Source organism: Vicugna pacos, chromosome 5, assembly GCF_048564905.1.
Source record: "Vicugna pacos chromosome 5, VicPac4, whole genome shotgun sequence".
NCBI classification, from domain to species: Eukaryota; Metazoa; Chordata; class Mammalia; order Artiodactyla; family Camelidae; genus Vicugna; species Vicugna pacos.
Window position 1 is genome coordinate 88,304,956 of NC_132991.1, and position 15,631 is coordinate 88,320,586.

The 15,631-nt window shown below is 36.0% G+C and overlaps 1 protein-coding gene across 25 annotated transcripts in view; it reads right to left on the reverse strand.

Moving 5' to 3' along the window:
* Window positions 1–15,631, reverse strand: part of TRIP12 (thyroid hormone receptor interactor 12) — a 132,364-nt gene that overhangs the window by 83,527 nt on the left and 33,206 nt on the right. For all 25 annotated transcript variants that reach the window (XM_072961808.1, XM_031677890.2, XM_072961821.1 and 22 more), the window contains exon 2: window positions 10,638–10,784. In XM_072961808.1, coding sequence (XP_072817909.1) covers window positions 10,638–10,735 — 98 coding nt within the window. In that variant the 5' untranslated portion in view covers window positions 10,736–10,784. The remainder of the gene's footprint in view (window positions 1–10,637; window positions 10,785–15,631) is intronic.

The window sequence follows — 15,631 nt, forward strand, 5'->3', positions numbered from 1 at the left end:
AATTGAAGTGTCTGTCCCAAATTCAGTTCATATATTAACACTATGGGGAAAACTGGGGAAAACTGCCCATGAACCGACACTATTCCCACATCACACTGACATCATTTTCCCTGCTTACCAAGCTTATGTGGGCCAACTCACGTTAAAGAAACCCACGATGCCAACAGAACCAACCATAATCAGTTTTGAGTCAGGTGCTTTCAAGACTGACTTGAAAGCAAGTCTCATATGCTTCTTGCTGACTTTTAGGCAAATTGTAGTGCGCGTCCCTTCTTGATACTTTACTTTTACTGCTCTTTAGTAAAATCCTTGGTATTCCAAAGGATTAGAAATCATCTTTAGTCCAGAGGATATCAAACCTTGTATCAAAGAGCACATTCTTATCCTAGTCTTAAGCAAAATGAGGAAAGTGGCTAGTTACAAGCAGCTAATAGTTAACTCCTTGTATTAATGGTCTTGAATTTTGTCTGAAATTAGTATCTATGCCAGACCTACTTACAACTTAAATATATGAACATATTACCAAATATAAACAATCTGGTACTTATTTATATCTCCATATTTATTTGTGTAGGTATAAACAGACATACATTTTTATTTTTCTAAATTTTATATACACAAAAACATTAGGTTTGTCTTCCAAAAAATTAAATGCTTTGTTTATGCTATAAAATGCATGTTGTAAATAAGACCCTGATTTTCAATAATTAAGGCGAAAAGTTCATTTAAACCACTTTTAACAAAAAATGCACTAATGTTCTCTATAAAATGTACCTGTTTCTATTTTCAGCTACAAAAGAGAAGCTGATTAGTTTGACTAATGTTACTATGTTCAGTTATAGTGAAATGCTAGCCCAAATAAATATGTAATTTAAACCTCCTTATTTATCTTACAAAGCAGTATTTCACTGTTTTTTAAATAGTGGTTCCTCCTCCAGGGAGTATTTGGAAAACACACGTTGGGGAATAGTGGTGCTATTGGCATTTAGAAGGTAAGGGCTATAAGTAGAAGATGTAACATAACACAGAACCGTCAGACAGAGTGAGGACTGTCCCATGACCCATATATTTCAAATAACCTTGATAATATCTGAAGATCTTATGAAAATATTTAAAATCTGGTAATGACATAAGGGGCAAAGAGACTTATAAATTCTCAGCTTAGATTTGTTTTGCATGGTTTTTTAATATATTAAATTTTCCAGGAATGCATAGGAATCAACAAAAGATTGTTATTTGTTTTTTGTAGCTTTAAAAAGAGTCGTGCATCATTTTGAAAAAGTTTATAGTGAAAATGTTGCTTATGGGACTTAAGTCTGTTACTGCAGCTGTCACATTCAAAAACTTCAAATACAGATGCAAGCATCTGAAAACTGTGTCATCTTGTGTCAACGTACCCAAGAATTTACCTACTGAGATAATGGTATTTTGTTATAAATTGTTTTCCTTTTACTTATTTTTACCTTTGTAAAATGCTCATACTTTATATTGATGTTTCTCAACTGTGTAGGCAGGCATTTTATACACTTAAGTCAAGATACTTTAGGAGGGGCATCATAATAAAGATATTTACATTATATGATACACATTGTAAAGTGAGAGTATTGGATCTACTAGAGTTCGAGAAGCCCTGTACCAAGTTACTCATTTCAACAGATTTGTTTTCTCAACTCAAGTATATGCAAGTTACCACAGGGCACATAAATACTGATGACACACTAAATTGTGTCCCTATCCTAAAAGAGGTCAGAATTTCATAAAACAAAGTGATCTTCCAGGTGCTGTGAAGTTGAACAACAAAGAGAGAAATTACTCTTAGCAGGAAAATGCAGATTTATAGACCACATGGCATTTAAGCCACACCCTGAAGAATGAAAAGCTGAGGAAAAAGAGCGTTCTGGTCAAAAGCAGCACAGACAAAGGTAGAGACAGGAAATCAGGAAATCCACATGGTACCTGGCAAGTGACTGAGCACAGAGATACATTAGGAAACAAGGCTGAAAGTACAGGCCAGGGCTTAAATGCCTTTATAGAAGGATCTAGATTCTGTTTTAGATCTATTAAAATAGCTTGCAGTAAGAGGCTGTTAGGCTTAGAAGCAGTAAGGCAAAAGCCAAAACTGTGTATGTTCAACAATTTGGGCACACTGAGGATGCTGGGTAAACCACAATGCTTACACAATAGCACATTGTGTAAAGAAAAAAAGGCAGAAGGATTGAATGTAATCAAAACCATAGTAAAAGATGCCCCTCCCCCAAAAGGGAGCCTTTCAACTCAATTTACTTTTGCCTCCTTTCACAAAGCAATTGGGGGAGGAGTATAAACAGAGAGATAATGAAAGTAAATAAGTGATTAGTAACAGATCAGTGATGCAACACTGAGTACTTCAGGAATGACACTGACTTTCATAAAACACTTGGGTAAAAACTTATTAAGATGACAACAGAGTAAGTAATTTTAAAGGTGTGTTATGTGATAAGCATTGTATTAATTTTTTAAAAACATTACCCAGCTTAACCCTCAAAAGACACCCAAGGCAGGCATACTTCCATTTTAAAGTTGTAGAAATGAGTCTTGCCCCAAATTACACAGCCCTCAGGCAGGAAAGATGAGACTGAGCCCAGGTATTTCAGCTCCCTAAATCTGAAACCCCACAGCTACACCTAGGAGCTCAAACATAAGGCCTATATCTACAGTTATTAAATTTTTCCTACCCATGCTAGTATTTCTATATCTTAGTATTTCTATCTCTGATTAAATACAGATCAAAATAAACAGCTTAAGGTTTTGGACATGGTATATGAGAAAAATTGAAGAAAATCACACATTTCCTTTTAATTTTCTAAAAAGAAGCCTTCTTGTTTTATATCAACAAAACAAAAAAAGGCAAAAACAATAGCTTTCCATATATGATGTTAAAATTGGCTGTTCAATTATTGAAGAAGCATCTGTATATATTAGTCTTTTTAGTCACACTGATACTCTTCTAGGAAAGCATTCAGAGACTGAGAAAGCATTTGTAAAAAGTGGTGTGGAACATCAGACTCCCTCAATATTGAGGGACAGAAGGATCAAAGCAAACCCTCAGTTAAGGATATGAAATAATCTATGACAGCTAACACCTTATAGGTTTTCAACATTTATTAAGTGACTTTTGAACAAAATTTCACATCTCATGACTAAAGCAAGAAATATATAATGCAGAGAAAATTACACAACGTACAAAATATTACTTTGTTGGTCCAAGAAAGAATTTAACACAGACTATTAAGAATCCAATGTGCATAACTTCTACCTAGAAAAGAGTAGCCTCTGTTCCTCTTTAGACCAAGGCAGCCACACCACTGTTTAACACAGCACTGTAAACCCTGCCTCCCAGCCCCAAGGCCTGCTGGGCCAGACCAGCCTTCCCAGCATGACCAGAGCGGCACTGCGTGGAAGAGTATGTGCGCAGCACACTGAGCGAAAAGTCCAAGTGCGCAACTGTGCAGTAGATGTGCCACTTACTGAAAGGCGCAAGTAACAAGTTACCTGGCAAACTAAATTGTTTTTAAAAGCGGTTTCAATTTAGTCATAAGAAACAATGGAGTCATTTTCACATCACATCATGTCTCCCCTTAACATTCTCTTCCTCTCAAAGATGAGGAAGCTTGAACTTTCATCTGACTAAGCAAAGGTCAGGATAAAAAAAAGAGACACAAGGAACACACAAAAAGGGAATACTTAAAAAAGGTACCCATACTGATTAACTGAATAGCAGAATGAAGTGAATACACAATTGCACAGCCATGCGGCACTATGTACAATTTGGGGAAATAAATGGTCTGTTGTAGATATGGGAGTAAGAATAAAAAACAACATTAAAAAAATAAAACAAAACAAGACGGTGTTCAGCAGCCTGTGATAGCTACCAGCTGCTGTTTACAAATAATCTATTTCTCTTCTTTCCAGACACATGGTAGGATGGTACTTGTCAAACCACTTGGAAGTTACGTGCAGCCACGTAACTTGCTCTGGTCAAGGGGGAGTGAGTGGAAATGAATCACGTCTGAGGGAAGCTTTGGACATTCTCTTTCCACCACAGCAATGCTATCTGAATATCTGAATGTGCAGACATGGAGCAGAGCCTGCAGGTGACCCAGAAGGGACAAGCTTCCCAGTGGCTCAATTATTCTAATATACTAGTATTTGGGAGCTGGTCATTACTGCAGCATAATCCAGACCACCTTGTCTTGTAGCCCATTTAAACCATGCCCTGTATCAGCTCTGCCTTCACTCCAGTCAAGCACCTTTTCATGACCATTTCAGTAAAAGAAAGTCACATTTTGGTGCCTAGAAATGCCAAGGAACTAAATCTTATTATTATTACCCCACACTGGTATCTGTTGAACATCTACTCCTTATGAGCAAAGTAACAGAAAAATGAGAAACAGAATACACTCTGGAAGTAACTAATGCCTCCACATGTCAAGTAGAGACAAATGTGGTTGGCATATACCATCTGCTTCTTTAGCCTTCAGAGCCCACATCAACAGGGTCACTGCCAGAAATGTTCCTCATCTGACTTTAATAATCACCGACACGCCCATTTCCCCTACTGAGTTGGAAGTGTTTGTGACAAAGGCTACTCTACTCTCATTTTTATAACTACCAACTAGCAAAGAGCTTACTAGCATGATGTTCTACAAATGGATGAACACAATCTTATGATCTTATACCGAGTTTGTACTGCAAGCATGTTACGGCAGGAGTCTTAACTTTAAAGCCAAAACATGAGGCTTTATTAAAATAAGACACACGTATCCTCAGAATCAAAACAGGCAGATAATCAAGCCTAGTGAAGGCAAAAGTCAACACAGCTCTGAGGAACTGAGGAACTGAAACTTGTAGGAAATTTAGTACACACAATCTCTAATATATCTGCCTTTTCTCTGCCTGCCCAACCTCCACAAGGCAGGAGATGTGCAGCTGGAAATTTCAGATTCATGTCTTCCCTTTGTTACCAGAAAGGAGTAAGTTTCCAGTTTTCCCTTGCTTGGATCATGTGACCACCTTAGTCCCATCAAAAGAAAAGACTGTAGATTCTCCTAGCTATGGCAACAGCATTGGGGTGACAGGATCAGAGTTAAGATCGTGGTGGAAAAGAGTGACTACCACTCAAAATGCACAGGTGAAGAACTGAGGGAAATCATTACACTAAAGAGGGTTATCATTACAAGAGGGTCTACTCTCAGCTGAACAAATCAAAAGGTTAGTTCTCCTGTACAGTGGTACAAAGAAAGATTAACAGCATATGAAAACTCATTAGCACATTTACACAAAGAAGTAGTCTCACTCAGATCTCACTCCTTTACTCTATTTTTCTAATGTTTAACCTCATTACTAAAGAAACATCAATAAAACTAACGCAATTTTTCCATATTAAATTAGCAGGAAAATGCAAAAGAGATAACATAAATAGAATGATGAAAAAAAGCATTTTTCCTGATTATGATAAGTAAATTAGAGAAAGAAAATTTATGTGGAATAAGTTGACCTAAAAAAAGTTACTTTGACCAAGCAATTTCATTCCTGGGAACATATCCTTAAGAGATACTTGAAATGCAAACATTTAAAGCATAAACAAAAACTTTTCCCACTCCAACCATCTAATTATCCAAAAAGTGGAAATCAATAGGGGAAAATGCTGTACACTGATTCAGAAAATCATGCAACCATTTGTTAACAATTATCAAAAAATCATCATCATAGAGAAAATGTTTATGTTAAGATTCTGAGTGAAAAAAAGTAAGATCCAAAACAGTATTTACAGTGTAATCAGCTACATGCTAAATTGAGTTTTAAAAACAAGTAAAAAATAAAAATACTAACACAGATTTAATCTCTGGATTTTTTTTTTAATGTTTTCCTGTATCTCAGTCCTCTGGAATAGCTTTTTAATTTTTAAGCAAAATATAAATCTACTTCAGCATAATTAATACTGGCCTAAAAAAAAAAAAATCCCTGCTTTGACAATGTTAACAGAAAGCTATAACCTCTAGATCTCATAATTGAGTTTTGACTCCGTAATAAATAATAAAACTTTGCAGATAAATTTTTTAATGGGGTGGAGAAGTGGGACTGGATTGGACTCAAGCATTTCCTCACATCATTTAAAAACTCTGACACTGACAGGTTACAGTAAAACATAAAAAATGAAACCGTAACAGAACTGAGAAGAAATTTAATTCTGGGGATGGAGAAGGCAAAGGAAGAAAAGAAACAAAGAGCTCACAGACTTGACTATTTAAATCTTAAATCGTCTATAAATTGAAACAAACTCTAACAAGTAAAACTAGGGGAAAAAAACTGCCAGTGTCAGTAGACTGATCCCTTTTCCATAAAGGGCGTTAATAAAAGAAAAAGCATCTCCAAAATTAAAACAGACAAAGGACACTAACATACAATTCATAAAATAAATGAAAATGGCCAACATGTGGGTAAGATCTTCAACTCTATAGTAACCAAAGGAATCCTTTTACCCACAAGTTTTTACTAAAAATGGTGTGCTATACTGACTAGGATTTGGAGAAACAGGCATTCTCACAAAGAATCAGTAGGAGTATAAATTGGTTCAATAAAAAAAAACAGTGGTTCAATTTTCTTTGAAAGACAATTTAGCAATCTTAACTGTTAAAACTCTTCAAAATATTCATAACCTTAAGTCCTATAAACCCATTTCAGGAATCTGACTTGATAAAATCAGAATCATACTAAAATGTGATGGGCATAGCAATGCTATTTTATAGAAAAAAACTGAGAAAAACTAGAGGCCCAGAATTAAATCATAGGCTTTCAGTATCAAAAAAAAAAAAAAATCATGGATGTAGAAATACAGAGTAGAAATACTAACCATAGTTATCTCCTGGGTGGCTGGAATAAATTTACCTTAATTCTTTAATTTTCCTGAAGCATCCCAATTTTCTATTCTCAACATGTTGCATTTTTCTAAGAAAAATAATGTCGAAGAAACCTTCACTAAAGCAATCTTAAAGTTGCTATAAAATTGAATTCAATCCCACCACTGACATGTGAGAAAGACAAGAAAAAGCACATGATACAATGAAAATGCTACTGCATGGCCAGGAGGGCCAGGAGCCTACAAATGCCTGTGCTAGAAGTGGGAAAGGCTAGGCTGTATCCCTGAGAGCAAGCCCACAGGCAAGCAGTGGAGGTGAGTGATTTCCTAAAGAAAAAAAAAAAAGAACAGAAGAGAGAGGAACAGATCAACATAGCCCAAAAAATTATGGAAGAAAGGAAAAGAGAAAAACAACAGAAGAGGAGTAAGATGTCTAGTTCAATTATGGATAGAGATGAAGGATGGGTGGAAAAGAACAGGAGAAATCAACAGGAGAAATGATCAAATATCCAACTTTCTTTTATCTTAACGGTGAACTAAAATCTTTCTCAAAAAAAAAAAAAAAAGTAAAGTGACCTTGATTTGGGAAAAGAGAAGGAAACTACACAAAGAAAACAACATAACGCAAGTATGGAAAAAAACAGTGGATCAAAAATGAACGAATTTAAAAATTCTAAGAGGGAAGAACTGCTTCTTAAATTCTAAACGGAATGAGTTACTGCTCTTCAGTTTGAAGTAATTCAACTCCCCCTCCCCAAGTCCTTCATCATTTAGATCAAGTGGTTTGTGCAGTAAAAACAGTCTGGCATACCAAAAAAGAACCACTGAGTTTAGAGTGAAGGGGTCAGGGGTCAAGACCTGACTACATAGCCGCTGTGTAAAGCTGAGCAAGCTACCACCCTTAGAGAACAGGACACTTAGCAGCACAGAGTTTCTGTGAGTCTCAATGGAAAGAATATGTACACAAAACTGCTCAGCTAGAAACACTCCCCAGGTACCGTAGGAGGTGCTGTTTTTTATGACCACTATTTCAATCACCAGATCACTATGAATACATTCACAAGACCAAATCCACTGTTTTTTGGGAAACAGAAGCCACAGTAACAGCATTTTACTTAGAAAAGCTATGCAACAGGAGTCAGATTCAAAGAATGAAAATGCAGTTGTGACTGCTCTCTCCCAATTAATCCCAATCCTCTCACTCCCCAAAATCACCAGAGAGGGTCCTTGGAGATTGGGTAACTGTTAGCACAGCATACTCTACTGGGGCTTCAAAAGTCAGCCTGAGATTTGATGAATTTCCAGTTTTGATGTTCTATCACGAACAAAAGAACTAAGCTGTCTAGAATGGCAAAATGAAATTCAGATGAGCAAATCTGCATTCTCAGCCAAACTGGTAAGACTTTTTGGCTACAGTTCTACGTTTCTGTGTCCTCTTCATAACTATACTTACCCACATAAAAATAAGAAAATTATTATGAAATTACAGTACAGCCACACAACTGAACATGAAGACTTTAAAAGTCATGTTTTTAAACAATTTTTAAGGACACAGGTAATGACACATGTAATACTAGGTTTTTAAAAAAGCAAGTAAGTCTTCTTTCATGTACTAGTTTTGTGGGGAAATATTTTTTGAAGACATGTCAAAGCTGAAATCTTGAGAGCTGAAATAGGGCTACATTACTGAAACGGAGGAAAGATTAAAGCTATAAAAACCCTAATTGTACCTTGCTTTATATTTATACTCTGGCATGTTTCTGCCATTCCAAACACATTTTTAAATTTTATTCTTTTCCTTCACAATTGAGAATATCACTGATTGGCTTAAAGTACAAGATCTGCCATTCTACAAATCAAATTGAGTTCCACCTTGATTACAACTTCGTTATTTAAGCCAGTGCATCCCTTTTTTTTTTTTTTCAAATGAAAGCAAGTTTATTTGTACACACTCCATAGATAGAGTGGGGTCCATCTCACTCAGAAGGGAAAAATGGCTTGGGAGATACACACTCCACAGGCAGAATGCGGGCCATCTCATAAAGGTGAGAGGGAGAGACCAAGAGAGGTGTGGGGTGATTAAAAGTAGATGCACACTCCATAGATAGAGTGCGGGGCCGTCTCAGAAAGCAAGTAAGAGAGCTAACGACCTAAGCCAGCACATCTTAATCACTAGTATTAACTACGTCCATTTGTTTTCCTCTCATATTTTTAAAATACATAATACAATAAAACACTTAAATAATTCTACACAACCTTGATGTGTAGAAAAGATAATGGTGCTGAAATGCCACTGTGAATTTAGAAGCAATACACCGTGTGACAGCCCAAAATGTTTGTCATTCATATTCAAGGGTCTAAATATAACCTGAGGATTAATATGCAAAACTGCAATTGTTCAAAAGGTACAAGTAACTCATGTGCACGTGCATGCATATATATATACACACACATGCAGTACAAAAAAAAGGACTATGGAGGAACAGGCCAACGTTAACAGTGGTTACAAGTGGATTGTATAATTCTGATGTTTTCCTTTAACATTTCTGTATTTTCCAAATTCTCTAAAATAAATATGTAAAATTTTTATAATGGGGGAGTGATACTTTTTAATCAACAATATAAATAAAGTTCAGTGTGGCTGTTGCAAAGAATAATCTAAATGTAAACAAGCAAGAAACAATTTCAGAACAAAACTCCGTGCTAAGTATTGTTCTAAGAGCTTAACATACTGCAATACCAAGTTAACTAATAACCCGATTAAATAGGTATCCCTACTGTGTGGACTAAACAATTGAGGTTTGCTGAAAAATACAACACAGGACACACAGCTATTTAGAGGCAGAGGCAGAAACTGCACACAACGCTGCCTAGTCCAAAGTCCAAACACTCAACCACTAACACAGCCTGATGTGAACAAGGTGTGTTTCAATTTCTTTACATTTGACATTTACAATTTTTTTTAATCATTTACTAGGCAACATATACATGGTAATGCCTCAAAATGCTACAGCCAGTAATCTTATTACAACTTAGCCGTCTTCCATTGTGAGCTAAACATGACTGGTCTATGGATTAGAAAATCAGGACTTAAAGTAATTCTGAATATTTTATACATAAAATGACAGTCTGTAGATAACTTAGACTTCGAATTTTACATTCAAGAGAATGTACCTCATTCTTCAGACTATCTCCTTTACAACAACTCTAAGGAAAAAGCCAGCTCAACACCAGACCACTCAGAAAATGATGAGAATCGATGCCAGACGGCTTTACCAGCCTGTCAGCATTGGTGCTGACAAAAAGTAAGATGGGAAAAAATTCAACAGCTAGGTATCAAAACTCAAGACCTTAAAACAAATAAAGCTTCTTTTCAGTAAGGTAAATAAGTCAGGACACACATAAACAGAGGGACTACAAATGGCTGAAAAGCTGTGCTGTAGCATGTGCCGAGGGAGTGAGGAAGAGATAGGGCAAACAGGACAGGATGTGCATACGCTACTGATCCTAGGATTGGAGTTTTGGTAATGTCAGTGACTGAACAATTTTTTAAGCCTAGCATATTTGGGGAATGATTAAATAATTGCTTTGAATTCCAGTGTTCTGTTACTTGGCTCAAAAATTAAAAAAAAAAATTACCCATTTATAGTGAACCATTCCAGTTTTGGTCCTCATAATGAAGTTTTTAAAAATTTCTTTTTATTCTCAATCTCTTTTCAAATTAACATTAAATACATACCTTCCTCCTGTCGAGTCGTCTTGTGGTTGGGCCCCGGCAGTGTTCCTCTGTGAACGTCGCAGTGACCCCCCTGGATTGTTATTAGGCCGGTTGGACATTGGCACCTCTCTCTTGAAGGGACATACCCTTTCTAGACACTACCATTCACTAAAAGGGGGGAAAAAAAAGAAAAAAGAAAATGTCAACTATACATAGTACAATACAGAAAACAAATGAGAGGTGCCAAAGATGAAGGAGAAATTTTATGTAAACAATTTGATCACACAGTCTTCACCATGCTGCACTCTGTCTTATTAAACTGAGGCCTCACTGATTAATATGTTATAAAATGTCAGAAATATACCAAATTCAAGGCACGAAGGTCTAGAACCCAGCACATAAAATTCACTTAGATTTCTCAGGGAACTCCCAGGAAATTCCCAATTCAAGGAAAAAAAAAAAAGGCACTAGTAGAAAACTTTGTTTCCCCATTCCAGTACTAAATAGAAAGGGGCACCGCACTGAAAGCCAGAACATCTTGTCTCAGGTCCCGTGATTTATCAGTCAGGTATCAAAAGAGTCTGTCTTTGTACAAGTCACCACCTCTCGCCTTTGGTTCCCCAGCCACAGAATAAAAACAACGTTAAGTCATGCTTACTAAACAGTACCGACATGAACAAATGAAATCATGAATACAAAGGAAATGGTAAAACTACAGCATCTCAGTGGAGAACAAGGAAAAAGCAGCTCAAGCATAGTAAACTGAGACACGGTCCCAGATACCCTGGATTTCACCGTCAGCTGTGCTGGCTGTGACTTGTGGACGAAACTTAATCTCTAGATTTTGTTTACCTCTTCTGTAAAATCAGTACATTACCTACCTCATGGAGTTGTTAGCAAAAAGAAACTGCACTTAGTTCATAAGTGTAACAATTTAGTTTAAAACACAGTTCTTAATCCATTCAAACTTTTTGTCTTTCTGTAAGAAATACACAGAAAAAAATGTTGATACTCAAAAATGACTTTAACTGATAAAAAAAGCCCAATATTACTACCGTAGGAAGAAAGAATTACAACTTGTTATAAATCAAATCTGACACAATTTTTCTTAAGCTTCTGGTCAAACTCCAAGTAGAATTCTTTAATTACTTCTTACCTACTAGGGTGGGAACAGACGGAACGATCATATGACATTACAGAAACTTGTGCCAAAAAGAATGTAAATTAACCATAACTAAACCTAGTACTGGATTTTAAGATATTCCATGCACTCTAACAGGAAATTGGGTTTTCTTTTGAGTTATATGTTGAACCAATTCAGTAGAAGAGAACTCTTTCTTTGTCACACATGACCACGTCATTAATACATATGTATAAAAAAAAACCTTAGTCAAAAAGTTCAAATTACTAATGTAATTACTGGCAATTTTAGAAAGAAAAAAGAGGAAATACTATGAGAAGAGAAATAAAAGAGAAAGAGGAAGGTTCAATTTACATGTAGTGATGGAAAGACCTCCCCAAGATACGTTAGGGGGAAACTCCCATCAGTGTCTGTGTGTATATAATATATATGTGTGTGTATATATGTGTGTGTATAATATAATATATACACACACATATATACACAAAAGGCTTGCCTATGTTTTCTTTAGCTATTGTCTACACTTTAAAAATTGGTGGAAAAATTCATAAAACAGATTTTGTTAACCACTCCCCCTTATCAGTTTCGCTTTCCATGGTTTCAGTTACCTACCAAATCAACCATGGCAAAAAATATTAAATGGAAAATTTCAAAAATAACTAACTCATAAGTTTTAATTAAATTGTACAACATTCCAAGTAACGTGAGGAAACCTCACGCCATCCCTATCTGTCCCGCTCAGGATGTGAAACATCCCTCTGTTCAGCGTATGCACTATATATGGTAGCCACCCATTAGTATATGAAAAAAACATAGTACACACAGGGTTTGGTACGACCCATGGTTTCAGGCATCCACTGAGATCCTGAAACGTACCCCATGCAGATGGTACTAACCGACTTAGAAAGAGGACTGGGAGTCTGAAGTTTGGGATGAAAGGAGTCATTTTTGTTATTTATCCTTTGACAGCAGTAAGATAGGTCAGTCTATTACAAATGCTGGGCTACGGAGTCAAATTGCCTCTGACTGAGCTCGCATCCTAACTTCAATACCAACAAAATGTATGACTTTGTATATAAACTTCTCTATGCTTCAGTCTACCAAACGGGGATAAAGAATTTACCTCATAGAGCAGGTGTGAAGATTAAAAGAAAAATTCCATGCAAATCACTTAAGATAGTGCCTATCATACAGCAATGGCTCTGTACATATTTAACCACTATTGGTATTACTATAAGTATTCAGAAGAATAAAAAGAATACTGGGGGTAAAATAAATATATTGGGGGGAACTTCACCATAAAAACCACTGTCAACATGAGTATTAATTTCTACCAATAGTTTCAAAAGTGAATTTTGCTATGAAGAAAACACAATGTTCTTAATTAAAGGTGAGCATCACAATCACCTGAGAAGCTTTGTCAAAAAATGCCTGACCTCTACCCTCAGAAATCGATTCTGTGGGTATGAAATTGGACACATGTTTTAAAAGCGCCCTCCTGGCTGTACTGCATAGAGAACAACTGCACCCCATTCAGGAATTAAATCAGAGACCAATCTATTTCAGAATTCATCCAAGAAGATTTACCACTTCAAATACCATCTCAGGGCCATCTTGCTTGGACCCTAAACAGTGTGAACACAAGAGAACAGCACAATACTGCTGCTTTCACTTTGAAAACCAAAGAATATTATTATGAAATAAAGTTAGTAGATTTCACCTGCCCACTTCATGCTACTAAATGCCCACTGTATGTCATGGCATGCTAAGTCATTCAAATCAATGTAAGTCATGCTGGTTAATTTGACCTGTAGTTGGCAAACTAACTTTAATAATACCCCCAACATCTTCAGGGCTGGTCAACCAGTACCAGCTCACTCATGTACAATTCTTGAGATCTAAGAGAGAAAAAGTGGTAAGCAAAAGACACTCACTTATCAAGGTGCTACCTGCTTTTAAGGCAAAAACTAATCTTTAAGGAAGGAGGCCAGAGTCTGTTAAACTTTGGAGTTTGAACTGCCCAAAAGTAAATATAAGATTAACATATAATAAATATGGGATCTCCTCCCTGCCAGGTAACAATGAATCAAGAGACAGAAGGGTCCCTTGGGGATGATCAAGTTTGACCCCAGACAATTCCAAATGAAGAAAGGTCAAGTCATCTGTTGAGGAAACAGTCCTCCAAATCCTGATACTGAGAAGACCTATCCCCTCCAGAGATCACCACCCCCACAAACTCACAAAATTTAACTCTTCTTTGGCTCCAGATAAGAATCCAAAAAATCACCATGCACTGATTTCCTTCTTGTTATGTGAATATTCTGTACTGTCATCACCAATTATTATAACTACCATATTTTATTAAGTATATTTTTAAAAACACACACACAAAAGTGAGTTATACTAATATAAAAACTATATTGCTTGAATGTTTATATAACCTGAAGTGAATATGAACGCAAAGATTCATTTTTAATAGGTTATCTCATAATGTTGAAACTAGAAGGTTTAAGTCTAGTCAATTAATAACACTATCAAGTCCTGAAATACACTACTCTTCTAAGTAGTGTATTACTTAGATTACATAGATAGATATAGATAGACCCTTGTTTCAGTGAAAATAATCACCAAAACTTTTCACATGAAACCTTTGATATTAATCTCTGAAGCACTAAAATAAAAGAAATGGCATATGCGACTTTGAATGCAATAGGAAAGGCATAAAAACACTAATGGATATGTTCCAGATTGAAAACAAACTCACGGAACAGACTGGTGGTTATCAGAGGCAAGGGGTGGGAGGTGGGCCAAATAGGTAAAGGGAGTCAAAAGGTACAAACTTCCAGTTGTAAAATAAGTAAGTCACAGGGATTTAATGTACAGCATGGTGACTAAAGTTAATATTGCTGTATTGCATGTTTGAAAGTTGGTAAGAAAGTAGATCTTAAAAGGAAAAAAAATTCTGTATGTATGGTGACTGACATTAACTAGATTTAGTGATCACTGTGCAATATATACAAATAATAAATCATTATGTTGTGCATCTGACTGTCAATTATACCTAAATTAAAAAAAAATACTTGCCCTAAAAACAAACTCATGATGCCTTTGTTCACAGCTCTAAGCTCTAAGCATCAACAAATTTACTTACTGTCCAGGTTAAACAGCATTTGAATTTTATGTGAAAATGTATTTACCTCTTTGGGCAAACAGAACTTCTTCAGAAAAAAAGAACTATGTATTAATCTACATTTTGAAATTCATTTGAAGTGTTATAAGCAGGATATTCTTTCAAGGAAACTTCAACTGCAAACATGGTGAAAACTGATTTTCCTTTAATTTTGCAACTCAACATTACAGAAGAGAAGTTAAAGCTAGGGGTAAAAAAAACAAGTTCAACCATTTGTTTGTGCAAAACTTTCAGAACACCAAGAAAAGCTGATTGCAAAAATTAACTTTAGGATATGGCAGTTCTTCCTAGTCAAATGACCAAAAGTATAAAAGAAAAACAAAGTTGGACTTACGCAGAATTTTTAGCACACGAAGGAAGTTGATAGGCTGGAGAACAGGTCTCCAATTCGGTAATCCAGAACAAGGTCACAAACAGGCCAAAGCCAAGCTATTACATTTACCCGTGTAATCACTACTATTACCTATTTGATACGCAACTCTAAAAACTGAAGGAAAATTACATTATTTTCACAGAAAACATTTTCCTAAAAGCCCGATATCCCAGGCAGTATCTATAGAAAGTTTTCAGATTTCACAACTGACATTTAAAGAGAAACTTCTTTATCCAGTGTGTAGCCCCCACCAATTCTGTATGCATTCTATTTAAATGTGGCCCAAGGAGACTTGATTTGGCTTCAGATTA